Raw genomic sequence first — 26,735 nt, forward strand, 5'->3', positions numbered from 1 at the left:
AACAATTATGCCTTCCTTGACCTAAGAATCATATAATAATTACATAAAGAAAAACTGAAGTGCGTCACGAGTGTTATGGACGTGGCAGAAACAATATCTTTGTTATGGGCTCCGTTGCTGGAAATGGCAGATATCCAGTCCTTGCCCGATCAACAACCCTCTCAGCCCGATACTGGGTATGTGGATGTAGCAACAATCCTTGGAGAAGTCCATGTGAGAGTGGACTGGGCGGCAGTTCATGACCTTGCAACACTTTGAGAATAATAAGAGAATGATTTAACAAAGAAATGACTTAATAAAACTATATTTATAACAGTAATACAGAATAAACCCAACACCCATCTCTCCCCATCTCTCCCCATCTCTCCCCATCTGTATTTTCTTTTTACGATGACTGAGACCTGTCAGGGTTATTAATTGTGGCAGGTGTATCAACAAAGCCTCTCCATTTTCAAAGCAGGCGCGGCGGCAGATTCTCATTCATTTTACTCATGTCCTCTCTGGCTTTCCATAGTGAGGTTAATGCGAAACAAAATTGGCCGGGTACAAAGCCATGTTTGCACAATGCCCCGGGCCATAAAGCCCGCCAACATTCTTTATTGGAAGTCGAAAAATCTATAATTTTTTTAATTTTCTTTTATTGATTTTATTTATATTTTTAAAACTCGTGTTCAAACAAAAAAAAATGAGCACGGTAATATCCTAGACTAGAGCCTTACATTTGCAATTTTTTCTTGAAATCCTTATTCAAATCAGATGTACGGTGTTTTCTCCATTTTGGCCGATGGCAACGGACAAACACAATAATGCGCAAATGGCACACCTCGGAAAGAGTGATATGTATAGAGGCTACTACAATAAACTATGGCTGTGAACGATTTTCCTCACGACTAATCTCAACAATTTTTACGATTAGTCTCACGATTGTTTTGATTAATCTAGTGATCATTATCTGGGATTATTATAAATTTACAATCATTTATTTACACTTACATTCTTTTTTCCATACGGCTTATCCTCTCGAGGGTCTTTGGGGGTGCTGAACCCAATCCTAGTCAACTGTGGGCAACAGGCGGGGGACACCCTGAATTGTTGGCCTGCCCTTCACACGGCACAACATAACGACCATTCATGCTCACACTCAATTCTACCATGCATTTAATGGCATATGGAAGGAAACCGGAGCACATGGAGAAAACGCAAGCCCGGTGAGAACACAAAACCACCACTTTGGAACCTTTGAGCCTGGATTAAACCCCAAATCATAGAACTATGAGGCGGAAGAACCAACGCAGGGTCCACCAGGCTGCTGCATTTCTATTGAAGAAAAATTAATTGAAGGTGTACGCACATTGGGGCAAGTAAGTATTTTGTCAAACACCAATTGTGCAAGTTATCCTACTTGAAAAGATTAGAGAGTGTCTATAATTGTCAACAAGGGTAAACCTCTACTATCAGTAACAGAATATGGGGGGAAAAAAACAGAAAATCAAATTGATTTTTAAAAGAATTGATTTGCAAATCATGGTGGAAAATATGTATTTGGTCAAGACCAAAGGTTAATCTCAATAATTTATTATGTACTCTTTGTTGGCAACAACACAGGCCAAACATTTTCTGTAACTTCACAAGCTTTTTACACACTGTAGCTGGTATTTTGGCCCATTCCTGAATGCAGATCTCCTCTAGAGCAGTGATGGTTTGGGGCTGTCGTTGGGTGACACAGACTTTGAATTCCCTCCACAGATTTTTTATGGGGTTGAGATCTGGAGACTGGCTAGGCCACTCCAGGACCTTGAAATGTTTCTAACGAAGGCACTCCTTTGTTGCCCTGGCTGTGTTGGGGATCATTGTCATGCTGTAATACCCAGCCACGTCTCATCTTCAATGTCCTTGCTGATTGAAATCTCTCAATTCATGGCCCCATTCATTGTTTCCTTTACACAGATCAGTCGTCCTGGTCCCTTTGCAGAAAAACAGCCCCAAAGCATAATATTTCCACTCCCATGCTTCACAGTGGGTATGGTGTTCTTCGGTTGCAAGTCAGTATTCTTTCTCCTCCTGTGGACAGGGATCTTTTATCCCGATAATTATTCAAAACAGATTCTTTTAATACATGTAACGAGTGGGGACCTCGTTAGAAGAAATTAAACCACTTTGACAGCCATTCTTGAAAAAGAAAACAATGGGATTTTCTGTTTTTTTCTTCCACATTGTCTCTTGTGGTTGAGATTTACCCATGTTGGCAAATAGTATGAGAACTTGCACAATTGGTGGTTGACTAAATACTTATGTGCTCCACTGCATATATGCGTATATATGGGTGCTCGGACTTTTGGTCGCCGGTATTTTGGTCCCCCGGTTAAATGGTGACAGAGAGTTCATGGTTGAAACCAGCTCTCAAAAATATATTCATGAGAGAGAGTTTAATATCCAAGTACTGTTTAATATCCAAGTACTGTTTATTATCTAAGTACTGTTGAAAACAGTAGATATTTAGATATTAGACTTATGAATATAATTTTGAGAGCTGGTCTCAACAGTACTTAGATATTAAACAGTACTTGGATATTAAACAGTACTTAGATATTAAACAGTACTTAGATATTAAACAGTACTTAGATATTAAACAGTACTTGGATAATAAACAGCACTTAGATATGAGATAGTACTGAGATATTAAACAGTACTTAGATATTAAACTCTCTTAGATATTAAACTCTCTCTTAGATATTAATCTCTCTCTTAGATATTAAACTCTCTCTTAGATATTAAACTCTCTCTTAGATATTATACTCTCTCTTAGATATTAAACTCTCTCTTAGATATTAAACTCTCTCTCTCAGATATTAAATTCTCTCTTAGATATTAAACTCTCTTAGATATTAAACTCTCTTAAATATTAAACTCTCTCTTAGATATTAATATCTCTCTTAGATATTAAACTCTCTCTTAGATATTAAACTCTCTCTTAGATATTAAACTCTCTCTTAGATATTAAACTCTCTCTTAGATATTAAACTCTCTCTCTTAGATATTAAACTCTCTCTCAGATAATAAACTCTCTCTTTTAAATATTAAACTCTCATGACTATAATTTTGAGAGCTGGTTTCAACAGTAAAGTCTGTCACCATTTGACCGGCGACCAAAAGACCGGCCACCAAAAGGGACCAAAAGACCGACGACCAAACGTTCGGTCACTGTATGTATGTATGCGTGTACGTGTACGCGTGCGCGTACGTGTATACTTCTTCGCACTTTCCTTCATTGCGCCTGCTTTCTTTGAACCCATTGCTTTTCTCTTAGTTCTGCACCGAGTAGCGCAAAGCAACACGGAAAAAATGCAAGACTCTGCCCATTGGTCATACATATCTTTACACGAGGGAGACTTGGCGAGCAAGACTACGCTGTTATCAGCCTCTCGCGCTCTGACTTATGCTCGTATCTCAAGGAAAATGTTTGCTTAGAATTTTACACGGATTTCAAATTTCTCATATGTTGGGGCACTCGTATGTCAAGGCATTACTGCGTTACTAACAAAGAAGCTTGAAGCTCCTCCTGGTGACTCCATAGTTTGAGTTGGTTCCGACCTGTTCGTCCTCTTTGTCAGTCATTCCTACGCTGCCTCAGTCCACATGGGTGCCGGTTCACTACTTGGGTGGAAAGCCAGCAGGAATGGAGCGAGATTCTACTTGTGCCCGTTTCCTTTTCCTCGCCCTAAACGCTGGTATCCATTTTCAACTCACTTTATGGTGAAATGTATTTACATTTCAATGGTCCATAGTGTGTTTTATTCACCCATGTAGACATCGACTAGTCTGGACAGCTCTACATACAATGAAGAAAAATTATCAAGGGTGATAAAACTTTTTACACCACTTTACGAACAAGACCAAAATATGCCATCTTGAGGCGGATCTTAAGATTAAGAATGTCTGACATGTTCTAAAATTACCTTGAGCATTATCATAATAATTTTGTGACCGTTTTTGGTGCGTTATTCTGGTGTTTAATTATTATTCTTTTTTTTATGGTATCGCTCAGAGTTTGACTTTCAAGGGGAAGGTGACGACTAGCCTAAAGTTCAAAGAGAAAACTACAGAACTGGATACGAGAAGTTACAAGTGCCTCCTTCTTGCGCTGGTCAAACTCATTCACGCTGACCCTAAACTCATGTTGCATGTGAGTGATGATACACTTAACATATTTTCAAGGCTTTTTATCTGACAATTAACATTTGGCACCCTGTTTAGAATCCTGTGAAGCAAGCTCCAGAAATGCAGAGCAGCACAGCTGAGCTAATTATTGGTTTGGTACAACTAGTGCCTCTCACAAACACAACCCAACTCTCACAAGAAGCCATGGAGGTTTGAAGCACATTTTCTTTAACATAGTTTAATTTAGTCTCGTTTTTTTTATCTTTACTCTTTATGGAATTGCCAAATATAAATGTTTTATAAGATTCTCAGCAGCACATAGAGTCCTATTAAGTTTCCCTTAGTGCTTGATGTACTTGGTGCTAATCACTTTCAGCACACGTCCTAGCAGATCAGCACCTTGGTCGTAACACATTTTCCCCTTGTCCATCAAAGGAATGTGGGTTCCCATTTGAAGGTTCGAATCACTTGCATCCCAAAGAACGTATATATACGTACGTACGTACGTACGATTTTTTATTTATTTCTTGTTTGAAAGTGACTATTGGAGTTTTATGAACCATCAAAAAAATTGAGATATTTTGACATTAGAAGCAATATGGCTGCCACAACATCTTAAACTTGCGAAGATAGGCTTATTTCTTTTTTCAATTTGAATAATTTGATATTTTGCATTTACAAAGTCAGGCATATTAACTTCCTTATGAAATTTAATTATACCTTAATAATGTTCTTTTGATTCATACAGTATCTCTAAATACCACTTGTGATGATTTTTCTTAAGATTTTCTGTTCAAAGTAACAGATTGTTACTCCCTGTTTAAACCATGAATCTGGAGTTAAAAATTAGGAATCGGGGGCCGCTTATACGTGAGAAATTGTTAAATTCTACAACTTGTAGGCAATTTTAAGGGTGCAGCTCATACGCGTAGGTGGGTTATTTGCAAGTCAGTTTTAAGGGTACAGCTTCTACGCGTGGGTGGGTTATATGCGAATAAATACGATATGTTATACTGTAGTCTCTTATAAACCAGATTTTGTTTACATTTTGTTAGTTTTTTATTTTATTTGAAAACTTCAATTTTAATTGTTGTTTTGAGAATTTATTTGAAAACCTTTCAATTTTTATTGATGTTTTGACAATTTTATTTGAATATTTTTCAATTTTAATTGTTGTTTTGACATGTGACCTACATACCCTTCTCTCTAGGCTCTTCTAGTTCTGCACCAGCCAGAATCCATTGAACAGTGGAATCTTGACACTCCAATAGAGACTTTCTGGGACATCAGGTACTTCAAATTGTATATTTGTGTTGATACATTTGGAATCACTAAGTTTTAAGATACATAGATTCCGTAATTTGGGGATTTTAAACCACAACAAACACACACAACTGGCACACTGTGGTGTATGTATAGTCCAGAGTTTGTTGTCTTCAGGAAGAATTCATAGCAAGCGAAAGGGTACTCTATGCATACTTCAGATCTAATAAAACATCCATGTATGGTAGTAAATGTATATCACCAGTAAATGATACAGATGATGATAATAAACTCAACAATATTTTATCACTGAGTAGAGGTGCTCCGCCATGGTCCCAAAAAGAGATCTAAAAGATCCGAGAAGAGTGTTTTTTGGTGAGACGGTCCAGCTCAAACTCTGCCGGTGGATGCGTCCCCATTTGGTGTTCATCTGGGGCACGTCATATTTGGGTCGGGCTGGTGCTTTTCTCCCCCTGCCTGACTTGATGGGCGTTACGCTGCACAGGGCTCGGGCTGGCTAGAGTGTCTGCCTACTGCGCGCTAACCTCTGTTCCGGCATCATGGAGATGCAGCCTCATTCTAACAAATGGAGGGTCCGGCATACAGGGGAACAGAGTGTGCATTTCTGTTTCGGGTTTGTTTGATTTAATTGACATTTTGTAATTGGGATTGTTTTTGTATCTTGGAAGAAAAGGTTTCTGATCTATGCCTTTCCTAACCTGAATATTTTGTGGGCAACAGCTTCAATAGGAAAGCCCAGACTTCCCACTCCCCAGCCACTTCGTCCATCTCTGCTGGAAGGACCCCAAGGCATTCCCGAGCCAGTCAGTAGACATAGTCCTCTCCCAGTGGGATATGCCCGGTACACCTCCCCAGGAGGCGACCAGGAGGTATCCTAATCAGATGTGCGAACCGACTCTAGTGGTTCCTTTCGATCTGGAGAGGCAGCGGCTCTACTCCGAGCCACTCCCACATGACCGAGGGAGAGTCCGGAGACCCTGCTGAGGAAACTAATTTCAGCCGCTTGTATCCGGGATCTTCTTCTTTCAGTCATGACCCTCAGCTTGTGACCATAGGTGAGGGTGGTAACCTAAATCAACTGGCAAATAGAGAGCTTCGCCGTTTGGCTCAGCTCCTTCATCACCCGCTCCATTCTTTCCTCACTTTTGTGCAAGATATTTAACTTCTCCGCCTGGGTAAGGACCGCATCCCTGACCTGGAGTGGGCATACTACTTTTTTCCGCCTGAGGACCATGGTCTCAGATTGGAAGTGGCTGATTCTCATCCCCCCGTACTCGAATCATTCAAGTGAGAGTTGGAGAAGACTTAATGAAGCAAACAGAACCACATCATCTGCACAAAGCAGCGATGTAAGACTGACGCTACCTAACCGCACCTACGCCACGCCTGCGCCTAGATATTTTTTCCATAAATGATATAAACAGAATCTGTGACATACGTCAGCCCTGGCAGAGTCCAACCCCCATTGGACATGGACCGGACTCTGACACCGGTTATAGAAGGACCGGACCCCGAGTATTAGGCATTTCAGAACCCCATAGTACCGGAGTGCCCCCTCAAAGACTCCCCTGAGACACGAATGAACGCCTTCTCCAAGTCCATAAAGCACATAGAGACGCATTGGGTCAACTCCCACGCCGGAAAACAAAAGTATTTTTCAAAACAAAACTGGTGGTTTGGTCAGCCTTAATAATACTTACTTCCCTTGTGGAAAAAAAAATGAAAATGTTAAAGCGATAAAAGCTACCAATGCAATCTTTTCCAGAATAAACACCACGCTGAAATCGCAAAAGACGAATAATTCGTCAGAACTTTTAAACCGGATGATTCACAATTCACAGATGTTACCAAATTCTTTTGGTTACAGTCTAATTGAATCCAAAATGGTGGAAGCCATAGTGATGGTGTGAATTGCAAATTTTGTACTAACCGAAATGGTTGCTTAAAAAAATATAAGTGAGAATTTTGGGGCATTTCTGGAGTTTAGGGATGTTATCCGGAGTTCCGGAGTATGTGTTGCATTTTTGGAGTAGTTGGCTGCCCTGGGGTTATTGGATAACTTTATTCATTCCGTATTCAGGAAATTACATTGTGGCAGTAGCAAGGAGATGATTGGACAGAACAGCAAAGCACAAAGTACAAAGCAAATCAAAGTAAATGGAATCATCAAATCATTAAGACAAAAGCAGCAAAAACAAAACGAGCTTGAGTGGACGGAGCTACAGCGGCCGCCGGCTGCCGCTTAAACGGCGCCGTCTTGGTTGCGGTAGCTAAATCGGACTCAAAAAGACGTTGTAAAGTTAGACAAAAACTGGAACCACACACAGGAAGTCTTCCAGGAGATGGGGGACTTCTGCAGACTGTGACCGAGGTAGAGATGTGGCAAGGGAATAATTAGGGACTTACAGTGATTGACAGAGTTTGAGTTGGTAGCTTAGGGTTTGTGATTTTCAAAATCTTGGTAAATTGAAACTGTTCATTTTAACTCCATGTTTGTAGAAAGGGATAAATAAACAGACTCAATGTACTATTTTTCTTTCCAAATTACCGTTTTTAAAAGTCACTTGGATGCCATATACAGATTTTATACTAGTAAGGCATTATTATTGCCACTAAGTCAACACTGATTTTGATTAATTCATTTCAGCATGTATTAAATATGTTTTTATTTATTAGTTCACAGGTTCTGTTCCTCATCTGCCGCAAACTTATTGGTCAACAGATGGTCAATGGCACTGAAGTTCTCAAGTGGTTACGGGAGATCCTCATTTGCAGGAATAAATTTCTTCTTAAGAACAAGGTACTCTCTGCCCTACACTCTTATGGTCCAACATGGTTTGACATAGTGCATTACAATAATGTACAGAGGTGAAACTTGCAATTGAAAGTCTGTGTTAAGTAACAGTAACAATTCCAAACTCATATACAAATACATTAAATAGGATTTAAAAAGTCAATATTATTGGAGGTGCCAACAGGAAGAATATTGCTTTATTTTTTTTAACCAATTTGTCATATGGCCTCAGTAAAATCACAAATTATTTTTTTATAAAGGTTGAAAAGGCAGCATTGTTCATAGTACACCTGCTGCATACAGTTGTTTTGCCTCACCTCGGTGGACTCTAATGCTACATACGAGCTTTGAAGACTATCACGCACTATCAAATGGAGCGTAATTAACTAAATTTGACAGATAGGACTTCGTTTAGCCAAAACACAAATTTTCTTTGTAAAAGAAAAAAGTGCATAAAAACCACCATGTTTAATCCTATTTTGTCTTCTTTCATTCATTCTCTGAACCGCTTATCCTCAACACAGTTCTGGGGTTTCCTGGAGCTTATCCTAGCTAAATATGGACACCAGTGGCCCCCCAATTGCAGGGCATAGGGGAAATACAACCACAGACGTTCACACTCATGCCTAGGGACAATTTAGAGTGTCCAACTAGCCTACTGTGTTTTGAGGATGTGAGAAGAAACCGGAGTCCTCTTCCATTTAGTTTCGATACTCTGCCAGCCAAAGTTTTAGTTGGTTTTTTTTACCCTCAGAAATTCAATCGTTTTATTGAAAAAAATACATGTTGTGGAGAAAGTTAGAACAACACGAGCACAGCTGATAAAAGCCTATTTTTTTCCGTCGGACCAAGGGATGAACCTAATAATTGGATATATACAAGGAAGTACCAGTTGGTAAGTAGTCTTTTTGTTTTTGTCCAGATATTTTCCTCTGCGGGAATGCGTACAGAATCCCAGCACTCCTAGAGCAAGCTGTTTTTCTCACTTTTAAAGCATTGTAGTGGTGCTTCGACATATGAGCACCCCGACATACAAGCAATTTGAGATATTATCAAATATTATCTCGAGATACGAGACAAATGTCGATATACAAGCAGACAGCGGACGCGCGATGCTGCTCATAAGAACATCATGGGCACTGTCTCTCTTCCCACAACTCCCTCATGTAATGTCTCTGGTCGCAACTCCCTCTTTGTGATGTCTCTGCGAGCACTGGGAGGAGCGTTGCAGTTTTTCAGTGTTTTTTCCCCGTTAGTCATTGCGAGGCGATAGCTAATAGGAGAGTTATATATGCTACTTCTCATTTGAAAGTGGTCGTGCATTATCCTATTGTGGGGACATTTGTGTGCATTATTTTGCGAATATTTTGAAGGGAATGCAAAAGCTAACATTTGGGTTGAATGTGAAAGTCAGTGTGGAGGCGGGGCAAAAAGAGCCATCCCGGGAGAAGAAGGGTATCAAAATGTCAAACAATTAGCATTAAGTTTAGTGTTAGGTTCGATTAAATTTATTTTATGAGTGTGACTGCATTGTAATCCAAGTCCTTTTAAATTTGTTTTTTACCTTACGAGGTGCTCTTAGCAGTACGATGCAGGGCCTTCTATCTACCTAGAGAGCTAGCAATTGTCATTGCAATGACTGTTTACATCCCACCGGATGTTAACGTTAGCACGACACTTAGCCTAGCGTTATACTCGAATCCTGGTGAGACACTGCCCTCCGTTAGTGAAAACTCCCCTCGGCTGCCGTTATAATGTCTTTGTCCGCCAGATGGGGCGCGAGAGCCCTTTCTATTGGGCGCTGATCATGCTTAAACAAAGAACACAAGAAGAATGGAATTATTTTTTTCTGGAGTCTGATGTTGATGAATCTGTCTTTAAATTTTATGATGATGACTTAGACTGAGGATTTAAAATTGTAAATTACTTTTGAAAATTGTGTTCATACTGCTAGTTTGTTCTACCAGGTTCCCGACCATATGTTGTGAATGAATGTTTTGTCAAGGCCACATGTTCAACATTTGCCAGTTACCAGTATCTGTGCAACCTGAGAAAAACTGAAAAAAAATCATACCAATTTTTAGTCACAAATTATCGAATCCGAAAAATTTAATTAATATGGTAACCTTGTTGTGCTATACCCGAGGCAAAGGTGTAAATGTATTCCGCCGAAGATTTCGAGTCGAAACTAGCTGCTGCTCCCCTTGCCTCACAACCGATTGTCTCGCTGGTTAGGTTTTTTTTAATTATCGAAGCAGCCACGACTCGCTTTGAAGGTTTTTACTCACGTGGAAGTATCCCCTTTCTCAGCTGCTTGCTTTACTTTCAAGTCCTCGCAGATTCCGCTAACTTTCGCTTTTATCCATATTAAAAGAAGATCCTCGCTCTCGTCATCAATATCACTGCACATCTTGAAAACGACCACCTTGCGGCTGCATCGTATGCTCATATGTCAAATTTGTCTCGTATCTCAGGGCAAAAACCTCTGTGTGGTTCCAGTTTTATCTGGGTCTACATTGTGTTTTCCGGTGTCTTTGCTTGACACTGCTAAAAACTGAATTTCCCAAAAACGCAATGAATAAAGGTGAATATAAACTAATCAAGTATAATGTGATCTGTTTCCAAAAGTACTAAAAATCAAACACGGCTCTTATTACCCATGTTCATTATTATTACAATTTGAATTTAATTGATTGGATTAGTAGTCAAAATTATACCCGGGCGATAAAACAATAATTATCATCAAATATTGTTGGCAACCATAATAATTAAAACTTTTGATAATATTTGATATGTTTAAATTGGAAATTACACCACCCGAACATCACAAACTACGGTGGCACCGTTGTGACGTAAACGCTAGTACCAGCCCATCATTCAGTGGAAGAAGAGGATGGAAAGGAAAAGCTGTTTTTAGGAATATAATGGCAAACACGGAACATGAAAGAAAATAGAACTATAACAGCGAAAATAAGCGAGTATGAGATGCAGGACAACCACAAGACGGCCCACTAAAAGATCATCTGAACTCTCCCTGTCATTTATTTCTTTGTATTTTAAAAAAAATACCTTATTCATGTGGACAAACAGCAGGAATTTATGTATTTTTTCTGAAAAGTTTGAAGTTTAATTTTGGAAAGAAAAAAATATGTGATAGTTATTGTGGTAATTATCGATATCGACTTATATCTATATATTTTTTTTATCATGATAACAATTTGTCATATCGACCACATCCAGTCGAAAGTCATTACTGTTTCTAATTCAAATTTGCATTGTGGTTAAATGTTTAACTCTGAAATAGTGAGCCAGTCTTGCTCGAAATTTTTTTGGCATTTTTCTTTGTTCTGCCATAAGACCAATTTCTATCCGAAGCGGCAATTTTTTTTTAAATGATACCTGATCTTTATATAGGGTAACCTGGCAGCTGACTGGTTAGCGGGTCGGCCTCACGGTCGGGTAACTGGGTTTAAATCCAGGTTGGTCCACCTATGTGGAGTTTGCATGTTCTCCCTGGCTATTTTTAGGGTGAACGTCCGCTGGGTTGATTAAAATAAGTAGCGTGCCGGCTAGAAATAACTAATAATAATTTGGTCCACAAACAATGCGCACCCACCGATTGGGCACATCGACCATTTTAGAGAAAATTTTAGACTAAGGGTGCCCTATAGTTGTAAAAATATGGTAAGTGGACTTTTGTTTTGTTTTCAAAATACCGTATTTACTCGCTAATAATTGTTGGACAAAAAATTATGACTGAATCGAGCGTATGGCTTATATGCGCATAAAAACATGGCATGCACAAACTGAAAGTCGACCACAATGACAGGATGACGTCATGACGCAAGACAATGCGACAATATGACAATATATGGTCATTTATTTCAAACTAAGCACTATTAAAAAATGTTTGTTGAAAAATGGGTTTGATGAGAAAGGAAATTTTCAGTTACACACACATATAGGCCCCACAGCTGATATTGCGCCTAAGTCCACACTCAGTAATATGCGTCTGAGCATGGTTGGGGCTATGTAACCATGATATAAATGCAGAATCATGAGCTCCTGCCAAGGTGGAAGCCTTCCTATCACTTTGGAATGCAGAACATTGTGCTGCCATCGTGGTGCGCTTCAATTGTTTATGCCTTTCTCAACTCGATAGGAATTGGGGACTCTTTTTTTTGGCATAATTGGTGAAAATGACATGCAAACCTATGTGAAGTATGCATCAAAGGAATGTATAATATATTCAGAAGCAGGAGTATGCTTTTTAGGAAAAAGTGGCAGTCAATTTCAAAATAAAGGCTGGCGAATGATACCTATTTCAGCAATGTTTGGGTGTTATTTTTGGTTAAACATTGTAAACCAAAGGGAAAATATGACAAAAATAAATACTCAGACAATAACGGTGCCGTTGCGTAGTTCATGCAACTAACCTCATGCGGAAATGACTAAGCGGGAGCCCTCCAGTGTTCACTTAAGAAAGTATGTATTTTGGAATCATCACTGAGAGTAATTATTAAAACAACCGCAAGAGAGCAGCAAGCTAATGCATTTCTGCTGAGGGATACTCATTGACAATACTTCGAAATGCTCAAAGCTTGAGTTTACACACTTGGAGAAGGTAAAGAAATTCAATCACTCGTCTATTGGGATACGACAGTCATTTCTGGCCACCATAAAAAAATTAAAATCTCTACATTGCACGGTTTGGATCCAACAGCCGTTTCTGGCCACCTTTATGTCAACTTTCTACGATGCAGGGTTTGGACAAAAGTAGCATGAGAAAGTTAACATACAACATCCACCCATCCATTAATCACACTATTCCTGCTCTCTTCTTTCCCGTCATTATGGAAAGACTCAGCGAGTGCAGGACCCGCTGACCCAAAACGCCTTTCCACGTCATTTCCAAACGTCATTTTGGGAAGAATATCCGCCAGCGAGTTTCCAGATGCACACACACATCCATTCGTACATCACACTTTACAAGGATTAGATAATTGATAAAAAACATGATTTATGGATAGCTGGATGTTTTATAACTCCCAAAAGTAGTTTTCCACGAAGCACCTAGAAACTCTCTGGCAGACCAATCAGCCACGCGGTTCATTTAGGGTACATCATATAAAAACAACAATGCATAGATCAACTATGCTTTCAGCTTTGACAAAAAAGTTGAGTTTGCACGCTTAGGGAAGGTGAAGAAATCACTTGTCTATTAGGATGTGGGTAGCTCCAATGATAGCATGAAATACGTACACATTGCGAATGTATCAAGGCTGATATTTTTGGGATCGACCGCAGGACCTTCAATCAGCCTTAACAACAATTGGGATGTGCTGACGTGGTAAACGAGCAAATATATCAAGGCTACTTGCGTCTGACCAGTAAGAGCACGTTCAACTATGTAAGATGGCGGAGCCCCACCCTAGACTGCCGTGCCCCAAGTGAGCAGTTACAGGCACAAATGTGTTTTTTTTCACGTTTTATGCACTTTTTTCCTTGAATTTCATTCATAGACGTCAAAATAAATGTGCTGTAGCATTTCATGTTTATATTTTCTCTATTTTTAAATTAATGACCGTATCGGCCGCATTGTCTTGCATCTTGGTGTTATAGCGCTTTGTCTTCTTTTTATGCGCATGTAAGGTATACCGATTCTCGATTCAGGCATTATTTTTTCGTCTAACAAATTTGGCTGTGTTTCTCGTCTTTTAATGTGCACATATGCTGCACCCTCGATTCAGTCATTTTTTGCATGACAAATTTGGCTTTAATGCGAGTAAATACGGTAAATTGAATTATATCCCAGAGTTATTTTATTCAAATGTATTTATTGATCATTTCATCACTTTATTAATGCTAAGACTTATGTTAGTCATTTCAGTCTTCCTCCATATTTAGCTTTTTATTTAAACTGGAATTCATTTGATGTAGATGATCTGCAATATGAGAATACAGTGGGACCTCGCTACTTCGCGATTCCACCATCGCGACTTCATAGCTTTGCGTTTTTTTTAATGAAAAAAAAATGAAAAATATTAAATTAAAATTAGAAATTACATTATTTTACAAAATTTGAAAACAAAATATTCAATTAGAATTAGTAATTGCATCATTTTACAAAATTTTTAAACATAAAGAATGCACGTATGCGCTAAGCATCACGGGCATAAACGCAAGCTGATTGGCCAGCTGAATACTCACCGAATACTCGACTCTCCATTGCCCCATTCATTACAGTAGCTTCTCCCGATGCTTCTCGCCAATTTAAGTGTAAAAGTTTTGTGAAGCCCTTCTTGGTGCGTCCCAAACGCTCTTTATCCCTTGGTGCATCTAGTGAACAGAAGAAAAAGCGACAGATGTTAACAATTATCAAAAAAGTGAGTTTATTGGACAGTTCGAGAGCAGGAAATAGCTACGCAAGCGTAGCCTGACAATCTGGCCTTAGTGAATCCATGGTACGGTACATAAAGCAGGAATAGAAGAACATCCGCAAAACTGCTGCAATATCTTTCACGAAAGATGCCAAAAGGTTTGTGAACACCCAGAATAAGGCCATGGTGTGAATGGAAAATTCACTGGTTATTTGGATCTGTGATTGTAGGGCGAAGAAAATCAGTCTGGATGGAAACATAATCCGAAGTAAAGCCAAATCTTTGTTTGATGCTATGTGGTGCCTGAGGGGTGGTGACTACGACGACAACGTTCAAGATGAGGAAGACGACGACGACGACGATGACGACAAAGATGATCCTCTGCCTGGTAACTCAAGCCAGACTAACCCACGACTACGTACGACTTTCGCGGCCAGCAGGGGCTGGCTTGATAAGTTTAAGCGGCGAGTTGGACTTAAGAGTGTGTCGTTGTATGGAGAGGCAGCCTCTGCAGATGAAGCAGCAGCAAGGCATTATACTGAGGATGTGTTTCCGGAAATGATAGAAGAAAATGGCTATATCCCGGAGCAAGTTTTTAATATGGATGAAACAGGACTCTTCTGGAAGAGGATGCCGCCCCAAACATTTCCTTTCAAGGACGAACTTCAAAAGACAGGTTTCAAAGCTCACAAGGATCGAGTGACTCTGCTCTTGTATGGCAATGCTGCATGATTCATGCTAAAGCCATGGTCCGCTTGAACATTCGGGAAAGTTCAGGGAAACTGGGGGTCAACTCTCTCAAAAATTGCCCAAGCTTGTCTGCTTCTCCACTCACCTCCCTAAACTTTGTTTTTGAGTGCAGAGTTGCACTGCAGGTCAATGAGCTCCATTTGAAGCTCAGGAGGGGCATCTTGCACATCAAAGGAGAAGGGGTCCGCAAAAATTTGAAATGTGGCTTTATGTGTCTTGAAGTCTGCAAATCTGTGATCAAATTCCTCCTGCAGCTTCGAAACACATATTTCTCACCACTGTATGATGTGCCTGCATCCACGAGAGCCTTGCATGCTGGTAAATGGAAAATGTTTGTCTGCACTAAAGGACATGAAAGAACATACACTCATTTCCAGCTGGAAGAAAATTGTGGTCAGACAAAATCACTAAAGACTATGAGGGTTTCACGCCTAACGACATCCATCACTCTGCCGTTGATAAGGCTGTCAGGCTGGCTCGGTTGGTGCAGACTGAAGGCTTCTCGGATATGACGGCTGATGAAATTACATATCTCATCGACTGTCACTCAGACCCACTGACAGAGGAGGACCTACAGGAAATGACCAAGTCGGCGAGTGAGGAGGAAGACGAGTCTGCTGCCGATGACGAGGGTGACGAAGCTGACGAAGGTGGCCTTATTTTGCATAATTTGCAGGACCTCTTCAATGCTGCCAAAGACCTCCAAAAAAGGCCAAAGAAATGGACGATAACATGGTGAGGGCCGTCGAGTTCAGAAATTGCATCGATGACGTCATGGCTGTTTATAGGCGCATCTTCATTGACCAAAAAAAACCCAACGTTCACACCTCCCAATAACGATGTTTCTTACGCGTAAAAAAAAACAGCAGAAGATCCTCCATCCGGACTAATATGTTAGCTAATTGTGTTCCCTAATTGTAGTGTTTGCTTGTTTTTGAAAGCTGAATAACAGTTTACATTTATTTCATTTACAGTTTTTATACTGTTTTTACTGTTTATACTGTATTTGATTTGTTTGTATGCATCAACATACTGCATTCTGATGTGGAATAAAACACCTGAATGACCCAGCATATTAGCTTGGTGGTGCTTTTGTGCTCGTTTTATTATTTTTTTTTATGCATTTTTGAAGGAGCGCCCCTACTTCACAGATTTTCAGTTATCGCGGGTGGTCTCGGTCCCCATTAACTGTGATAACCGAGGTCCCACTGTATCGTCCAAATAATTGTAGACTTAATATCGGCATAATCCTCATCTCAGATCACTGATATTTTTTCAATTATTGTGGATATTTGTTTACAATGATGGGATGTAATGTTACTTAGTTAGAGCATAATTCAAACCTAGATGTGCCTCTTGTCGTGGTGGAGATTGGGGTACTTCACTTTTTCGGGGGAAAAAGACTAATTGAAAACGTCTTTGTTTACAGTAATTTTTCATGCATAATCGTTCTCTTTTTCTATATAGATTTATGTGAAAGCCCCATTGAAAGTAGTTGTTGGGCAAATTGACATTATGTAGCAGTCTTGGCTGTATAAATGAACTAGTATCATCCTGCCAGCTGTGTTTATACCACATTTTTATGCCTAAAACAGGAGTGTGCTACTGCAGGTGGAGGCATTCCAATCTGCAGACAGGCTCAGACCAAGCTTGAAGTGTGTCTATACATGTTCCTGTGGAGCCCAGACACAGAAGCCGTGTTAGTCGCCATGTCATGTTTCCGTCACCTCTGTGAAGAGGCTGATATCCGTTGTGCTGCTGACGAGGTTTCTGTCCAAACCATCCTGCCCAACTATGCCACTTTCAGTGAATTGGCCTCAATCAGCAATATGATGGGAACAGGTTAGTTAAACGTGACTGTTTCTAGTAAACTAAACCAGTCAATCAAACAAAAATGCTTGGTTTTTTTTAAGTCAAGGTTTTAAATCGAAGTCTATCAAGCTCCGGGTTCTGTTTGTCTTCATCTCCATTTTAAAACTTTTCCTCTTAGGTCGTTCCACATTGCAAAAGAGAGTAATGTCTTTGCTCAGGAGGATTGAACATCCCACACCAGGAAACACAGAAGTAAGTTATTGTAGTCTCTATTGACTGAGGTTATGTGTGTGTGTGTGTGTGTGTGTGTGTGCGAGCGTGCATGTGCGTGCATTTGTATATATATATATATATATATATATATATATATATATATATATATATATATATATATATATATATATATTTCTATCTATCTCTATTTCTATCTCTACCTCTATTTCTATCTCTACCTCTACAGAATGTGAGAGAGATACGGCGTGAGAGAGGAGAGAGATGTGAGAGATGCTGTGATAGAGACAGTGTGAGAGAGCGAGAGCTCGAGAGAATGTGTGAAAGTGTGAGAGAGAATGTTAGTGTGTGAGAGAGTGAGAGAAACACATCTAATAAGTTCTTCTACATTCAGCTCAAACATTGTAAACCCAAGCATGTTACCTGTTAAAATAAATAGAAAAGAGTTTTACCCTATGATTTATTCTGTTGGGTATACAGTGATCCCTCGCTACTTCGCGCTTCAGCTATCGCGTGCGCAGAGCTTCGCAGATTTTTTTCAGGAAAAAAAAATTAAAGATAATAAATTAAATTATAAATTACATCGTCTTACAAGGTGTGGAAACAAAATATTCAATTAGAATTAGTAATTTCATCATTTTATAATTTTTAAAACACAAAAATGCACGTATGCGCAAAGCATCATGGGGGATCACGGCCGCATCACGGCCGCATCACGGCCGCATCACAGGCATAAACGCAAGCTGATTGGCCAGCTGAATGCTCACTGAATATACTCGACTCCCCATTGGCCCATTCACCACGGATGCCCATTCTCAGTCCACGCCTATCTCGTGCGATACAGTACGCTTCTCGCCAAGTTAAGCGTAAACGTTTTGTGAAGCCCTTCGTGATGCCTCCCAAACACTTTCCATGCATTGGTTATTTGGACAAACCGCGATAAGCGAGGGATTACTGTACTTTTTTATAAAATGAAATTGTGTTTTTGTGAACAAAACATATCCGTTTTGAGCCAGTAATGTTTTCACGACTACTGCAAAAGCCCCACAAATCTTTTTGTGAAAGTTATGTGCTTCCTTTCAAAATCTGTAAGCACGTCATCTTTTGCCTGTCTCTGTTAACTTTTCTTGTGATTATTCCGTATTAAGGCTTGGGAAGACACATATACTAAATGGGACCATGCAACAAAACAAATACTTAATTTCCCCAAAAACAAGGCAGATGACGGACAGGTAAGTAAACTACTGTGGGACCAGTTTTCTCTTTTGTGATGTCCGTTATACAATATTTATGGTTGGATTGGATTGGATAACTTCCCATATTCGGGAAATTTTGTTGTCACTGTCAATGCAAATATAGGAAAGGAATATGTAGATAGATAATAAATAAATAAATAAATAGATAGATACTAAAGAAGTTAATTATATATATATATGTGTGTGTGTGTGTGTGTGTGTGTGTGTATGTATGTGTGTATGTGTGTATGTATGTATGTATGTATATATGTATATATGTATATATATATATATATGTATATATATATATATATATATATATATATATATGTATATATGTATATATATATATATATGTATATATATATATATATATATATATATATATATATATATATATATATATATATATATATATATATATATATATATATATATATATATATATATATATATATATATATATATATATATATATATATATATATATATATATATATATATATATATATATATATATATATATATATATATATATATATATATATATATATATATATATATATATATATATATATATATATATATATATATATATATATATATATATATATATATATATATATATATATATATATATATATATATATATATATATATATATATATATATATATATATATATATATATATATATATATATATATATATATATATATATATATATATATATATATATATATAAATATAAATATATATATATATATATATATATATATATATATATATATATATATATATATATATATATATATATATATATATATATATATATATATATATATATATATATATATATATATATATATATATATATATATATATATATATATATATATATATATATATATATATATATATATATATATATATATATATATATATATATATATATATATATATATATATATATATATATATATATATATATATATATATATATATATATATATATATATATATATATATATATATATATATATATATATATATATATATATATATATATATATATATATATATATATATATATATATATATATATATATATATATATATATATATATATATATATATATATATATATATATATATATATATATATATATATATATATATATATATATATATATATATATATATATATATATATATATATATATATATATATATATATATATATATATATATATATATATATATATATATATATATATATATATATATATATATATATATATATATATATATATATATATATATATATATATATATATATATATATATATCTATATATACCTGGAAGTCAATAGCAAATACTGTATTTTTACGACTATAAGACGCACTTAAAAGTCTTAAATTTTCTCCAAAATAGACAGTGCGCCTGATAATACAGTGCACCTATTAATACAGTGTGCCTTATAATACACTGTGCCTCATAATACAGTGTGCCTTATATATGGAAAAATGTCATTCATTGAGGGTGCGCCTTATAGTCGAGAAAATACGGTACATTTTCACGTACATTACAACATTGTATGTCACCCTTGTACCAGCTGCTGAATTTGTCCTCTCTCAACAGCAGGAATGGATCAATATGACCGGGTTTCTCTGTGCCTTGGGTGGTGTATGTCTCCAGCAACAAAGCACGCCTGGCCCTGCAACCTATAGCCCACCTCTGGGTTCCATAAATGAGCGCAAGCATTCTACAATATCAATGGGCCCTTGTGAGATCCCCACTCTAATGACCTCTGTCTCCTGCCTCTCATCAGCATCCAGTGAGACACCAGTCAGCCGCTTTGTAGATCGGTTGCTGGTTTTGTTGGTGTGTGGCCATGAGAGAGTTGGCCTTCATGTCCATGTCCGTACCAATGTCAAAGACTTGCTGGGCCTGGAGCTTAGCCCTGCTCTTTACCCTATGCTCTTCAACAAATTGAGGAACAGCATTGGTAAATTCTTTGAAACACAGGGTCCGGTGAGTCGAGAATTTTGACCTCATTTTACACTTGCCGTGAACTGGTTTATCAACACGGTATACTTACGGAATACGGTATACTATACGGAATATTTTATATTATATTTAATATTAATATAAATATTAAAAGTGTTGAGTGAAAGTTTCACAATCTTAGAAATCTGCAAAAACAGCAGAAATTCATTGCAAATTCATGAAGGTACCTGTCAAAGTAACGTGACATTTTGTGGATAGAATTAATAAACTTGCAATATAAATAGCCAATAATAAAGCAAATTGTTCCATTGTAGATACAAATTGTTCCATTCTGAATCAATCATTTGGCATAAATCAGGGGTCTCAAACTTGCGGCCCGTGAGCCAACTGCGGCCCCCGGGTCGATGATTTGCCGCCCTCGTCTTAATGTGAAAGATTAATGTTCGTGCGACCCGCAAGATTGATATGAATTACATAGTGTTTGGAGCTGAATGAACCAATCACGGTGAGGTATACGGCTCTGGAGGGCGGGACTTTGGCCGGGCTGTCCAGTGTCTCGCTCGCTCACTCATTCATTCCTCTAATCAGCTAGGCGGAGGAGAAGCCGTGAAGCCGATCACTCCGCTTGGCGCGCACAGTCCTCTGCTGCTCTCAGCATAGAACAGAATGAGGCGATATGATCCGTCATCCAGCTTGTGTTTTTGTCTGTAGCCATCTCCGCGAGTGAAACTGAAACTTGATAATAACTGCGTTAACATTACACTTGAGTAATTCGGAGAGCTGCCGTGATCCAATAAGATCGGAGAGCAAAACTGCGCATGCGCCACAGACCCGCGCGACTGACAGTTAAAAGTTCAACGCGAGACTCATTCCAAGTGGAAACAAATATTACAGCCCCAGAGATGTCTGTTTCCAAGCCTGACGAGAAGAGTAAGGTCGGTGATGAGCACAGACAGTTTCAAGAAAAGTGGGGAGTGCAATATTTCTTTGTTAAGCACAGGGGCAACCCGACGTGTCTCATTTGCAATAAAAAAGTTGCGGTGCACAAGGAATACAATTTGAAACGTCATTATACTACGAAACATGCTGACGAGTACGAAAAATACCAGGGAGATGAGAGCCAATCAGGTTGCCAGTCTTAAACCACGTCTTCTGAGGCAACAGGATTTCTTCAAGAAGGCCACCAAAGAAAGTAATTCAGCAGTCAAAGCTAGCTATCCCATTTGTGAGCTGATTGCTAAAGCAGGAAAGCCATTCACATGTGAATTTATCAAAAAGTGCATAGTACAGGCTGCTCATATTGTCTGTCCAGAAAAGAAAAGTCAGTTCAACCACATCAGCCTTTCTGCCAACACCGTGATAGAGCGCATTTCTGACCTCAAGTGACATTTATAAATAAATAAATAAAATAAGTAAAATCAGACATAGGCATTGTCGTCATCATTGACTTGACAAAAAAGCCTAATTGTCATCATACCCAGATGCGTATGACGAAATTTGATAGTGGTTCTCCACAAGTGCGCCCTCCCAGGCAAAGCCCAATAAATGACATATTCAGACTCGTTAGCACCGCACCAAGATGGAAACATCGCATTGCCTCTTGAGCGCCATCAATCCGGCGACTGCTAGTTGCCTCACCGATGCCAACAAGAATAAAATGGATCACTTACCTCTCACTGTCTTCTTACATACCCTCCCTCAGTCAGCCTGTAGAAGGCAGATCCACGCCAAACGACCTTCCTTTTACCTTAGTGCGAATGTATTCCATAGAATGGATTTGTGTTGTCGTCTCATCTCGTGTCACTGCAGGTTCAGAGTCCTGATGGCTGTTGGGAAAAAGCTGTCCTTGAGCCTGTTTGTCCGTGCTTTTTTAGGACCTGTAGCGTCTGCCAGATGGAAGCAATTGGAACAGGCCGTCTCCAGGATGGTATGGGTCCCCAACAATGATCCTGGCTCTGCTGAGGTACCGGGGGTTGGCAGTATCTTCCAGTGATGGCAGAGAGCAGCCGACGATCTTCTGGGCAGTGATTATCGCCCTCTGCATTTTTGTCTTGGCTTTTTTTTTTTTTTTTTTTGCTGTGCTCTTTTGTCTGCTGCCGTGCTTCCAGCGTACCACACTGTAATGCAGTATGCCAGGATGCTCTCCACAGTGGCTCTATAGAAGGTTGCCAGAAGCTTGGTGTCCAAATTGTTCCTCCTCAGTACTCTGAGAAAATGGAGTCCTTTCTGGGCCTTCTTCACTACTGCTGTGGTGTTTGTAGACCAGGAGAGCCTATCCGTGACATGGACTCCCAGGAATTTGAAGGACTGGACCCTGTCTACACATACTCCATTTATGATCAACTGTGTGAGAAAGCACAATGTTTCAGTGTATATTCAGTGGCTCTTGATAACCCTAACACACAGGAATCACAGACATTTCTTGTTGATATCACACATGAGCTTAATGTACTGAACCAGAAGCTACAAGGCCAGGGGCAACGTGAGAGCATTCTGCACTAAACTTGTGTTATGGAAAGCCCAGCTCTCTCAGGCAAACCTTTGCCATTTCCCAGCATGCAAGGCTCTTGTGGATGCAGGCACACCATTCAGTGGTGACAAATATGTGGAGGCCATTTCGAAGATGGAGGTGGAATTTGATCACAGATTTGCAGACTTCAAGACACACAAAGCCACATTTCAAATTTTCGCGGACCCCTTCTCCTTTGATGTGCAAGATGTCCCTCCTGAGCTTCAAATGGAGCTCATTCACCTGCAGTGCAACTCTGCACTCAAAGCCAATTTCAGAGAGTTGAGTGGAGAAGCAGACAAGCTTGGACATTTTTTGAGAGAGTTGACCCCCAGCTTCCCTGAACATTCCCGAATGTTCAAGCGGACCATGTGCTTTTTTGGGAGCACATACTTGTGTGAGAAGCTCTTCTCCACATTCAACTTCAATAAGTCTAAGTATAGGTCCAGACTTACTAATGAGCATCTTCAAGTTCTATTGAGGGTCTCCACTGCTTTCTCCCTCAAGCCAAATGTGACTCAACTATGTGACAAGAAGCGCGGCCAGGTCTCTAGCAGCAAGAAGTAGGCAAGAGAAGCTATGTTCAGAATATTTCATGTTCAAATTTCCATTCAAGTTCAGAAAGTTAAAGGTTAAAGAGCTGTTAATGCAGACATTTGAAACGGAATTAAAATAATTAGTTTTCTCTACTTAGCCAGCCACTATATATCTACTGTATGCTCATTATTATTTTATTTTTTTATTACTGATTGATTTATTTTTTTATTCATCTTGAAGTTAATTTATTTAATTCATTATTTTTTGTTTAAAAAATAAAGATATTTGATAACGTCGGAATGTTTTATCAGCGCTTTTCTTGTGGAAATCCTGATGCAGCTCATTCTCACCCAGACTCTGCCTCCAGCGGCCCCCGGGGAAATTGAGTTTGAGACACCTGCCGTAAATAGAGCCATGCTGCTGTAAATAGAGCCATACTCGTTGTCAGTGGCGACTGCTGATTAAAAATTCGGCGTGTAGCATAGGCACTATATGCTGACTTAGACATTTTACCGTGTTTTGAAATATTGGCGAAAAACAAACATTTCCTCATTTCAAAATAAAATCCCCCTTTTCTGATTCTCTTTGCCATCCAATTCACCGAGCAATAATTATTTTCAAATAAGCGCCATGGCATAAGGGTGTACGGGGTTTCATTTTCTATTTAAAAAAAATCCTACCTCACAGGGAATCCCTGCCGCTCAGAAAGTCTTTTTTCTCGGATAAAAATGATGGCCTTCGTCCACTGCCCACCATTCTTTTCTTCAGTGCTGAGTCTTCTGTCTTCTGACAACTTTCTAGTGGCAAGCAGAAGAAAGGAAAGTGGTTTTGTCCTACGAGTGTCCGTGAATTTTCACATTTTTATGAACTTTTTTTTTTCCAAAAAAAAATCTGCGCTGTAGTGAAGCCGCCAAAGTTTAAGCCGTGAAGTCGAAGGATAACAGTACCTGTTTTCGGGCCTTTTCAAGAATACAATTACACAAGTACAATTATCAAGAAGTGTTTTGATTAAATATTACATTTTTAAGCATATGCAGACTGCAATGTATTATTAATATCTAAAAGTAAGGTGTATATTTTTGAAAAATGAATAATTTAGTAAATTTTAAATAGTTTAATTTAAATACTGAACTCAGTGAAAATAGTTACATATCAATCCAAAATAACAGCTTAATAGGAGTTTTGAGTCCTTGAGGGGGAGAGACATTTCTTGTTTTTTTTTAAAGCATGGGGACTGTCGGACTTGTTGATGAAGTCTGGCTTTACCATGAAGTAGCCATTATTGAGATTTGAACAGACTGCATGTACAGGCATGCTCTAGTTTAGACAGGGTGAGACTCAAATCTTTATTTGCAAACCTCGCATCCTTCATAGGCCGTTATTATCAAAAACATGAAATATCTGCCCTTTACCTTTATCGTCTTGGCAGAAACATACCATTCTAGCACGTTCTCTTCGCAGGTCAACCTGACTCTGGTCAGTATGCACGGCCCTACCATACTCGCCTTGCTGTAGATCCGCTTCTCAGCCATGTTGTGGCTCTGCAACAAGGAGGCGGTGGTGGCTCTGGTAATGAAAATCAGACATAGGCATTGTCGTCATCATTGACTTGACAAAAAGCCTAGTAGTCATCATACCCTCAGCAGCGTATGACGAAATTGTATAGAACTTCTCCACAAGTTCGTCTTCCCAGTCAAGTCCATTTATGACATTTATTTATGACATATTCATATTTGTCAGCTCTCCGCCTCCTTGAGCGCCACCAATCCGGCGACTGCAAATTGCCTCACCGATGCCATCAAGAACAAGATGGATCACCTACCTCTCACAGTCTTCTTACCTACCCTCCCTCAGTCAGCCTGTGGAAGGCAGATCCACGCCAAACAAACTTCCTGTTACTTCACTGCGGCTTAGTTTCATAGAAGGGATTTGTGTTGTCGTCACGTGTTGCTGCAGGTTCAGAGTCCTGATGGCTGTTGGGAAAAAGCTGTCCTTGAGCCTGTTTGTCCGTGCTTTGTAGGACCTTTAGCATCTGCCAGATGGAACCAACTGGAACAGGCCGTGTCCAGGATGGTATGGGTCCCCAACAATGGACCCGGCTCTTCTGAGGAATCGGGGGTTGGCAATGTCTTCCAGTGATGGCAGAGAGCAGCCGATGATCTTCTGGGCAGTGTTAATCTCCCTCTGCATGGCTTTTTTGTCTGATGCCGTGCTTCCGGCATACCACTGTAATGCAGTATGCCAGGATGCTTTCCACAGTGGCTCTGTAGAAGGTTGCCAGAAGCTTGGTGTCCAATTTGTTCATTCTCAGTACCCTGAGGAAGTGGAGTTGTTTCTGGGCCTTCTTCACTACCACTGTGGTGTTTGTAGACCATGATTCATCCAGAGGAAGGAGGCATTATAAATGATGATTCAAAATCCGAACAGAGCTCTAAAAGGCTAGTTTTTGGTTTTATCCAAATGGTAATGTGTGGCTGGTAAACTCACTCGCAACTTACAGGAAATGGCAAACCAATAGACAGGATTAAATCCGATTGTTGTGTGATGTGCCAATAGCACGTTGAATATTTACTGGGAGTTTGAGGTGGACGTATTTAGGACCCCTAATTTGTATTCTTCAACCAGCCTTCCATGCCTGTTTTTGCGATGTGGGAGAAAACTGGTGTACCTGGGGAAAACCCCCGTGGGCACGGGGACAACAACTTCGCACAGGAATGTCAGAACCCCATGGGAATTTAACCGTCCATCTCACAACTATGAGGTTGACGTGTCAACCACTGTCCACTGTGCTGGCAAAAGGGAACTATAAACCGTTGAATGTTACTTTGAAGGGAAAATCTTAAGAAAAATCATCACAGGTGGTATTTCCTAGATATTGTATGAATCAAAAGCACTTTACTGGCCTCAATATGATAAGGAAGTTTGTATGCCTGTCTATGTAAATGCAAAATATTAAATTATTCTATTTGAAAAATGAAGTAAGCTAATCTTGATAAGAACCTGATGCTTTCTAATGATAGAAATAACAATTTTCT

General features: G+C 38.8%; 1 protein-coding gene across 1 annotated transcript in view; it reads left to right on the forward strand.

Annotated features, from left to right (window-relative positions):
• The window catches only part of nf1a (neurofibromin 1a), a 153,229-nt gene that overhangs the window by 39,986 nt on the left and 86,508 nt on the right, over positions 1–26,735 (forward strand). Inside the window, exons 12-19 of the mRNA XM_077721945.1 lie at positions 4,046–4,183; positions 4,255–4,368; positions 5,369–5,448; positions 8,119–8,242; positions 16,962–17,208; positions 17,357–17,430; positions 18,558–18,641; positions 20,289–20,678. Of these exons, the coding sequence (XP_077578071.1) occupies positions 4,046–4,183; positions 4,255–4,368; positions 5,369–5,448; positions 8,119–8,242; positions 16,962–17,208; positions 17,357–17,430; positions 18,558–18,641; positions 20,289–20,678 (1,251 nt within the window). The remainder of the gene's footprint in view (positions 1–4,045; positions 4,184–4,254; positions 4,369–5,368; positions 5,449–8,118; positions 8,243–16,961; positions 17,209–17,356; positions 17,431–18,557; positions 18,642–20,288; positions 20,679–26,735) is intronic.

The sequence above is a fragment of the Stigmatopora nigra genome, chromosome 8, assembly GCF_051989575.1.
Source record: "Stigmatopora nigra isolate UIUO_SnigA chromosome 8, RoL_Snig_1.1, whole genome shotgun sequence".
Classification (NCBI taxonomy): Eukaryota; Metazoa; Chordata; class Actinopteri; order Syngnathiformes; family Syngnathidae; genus Stigmatopora; species Stigmatopora nigra.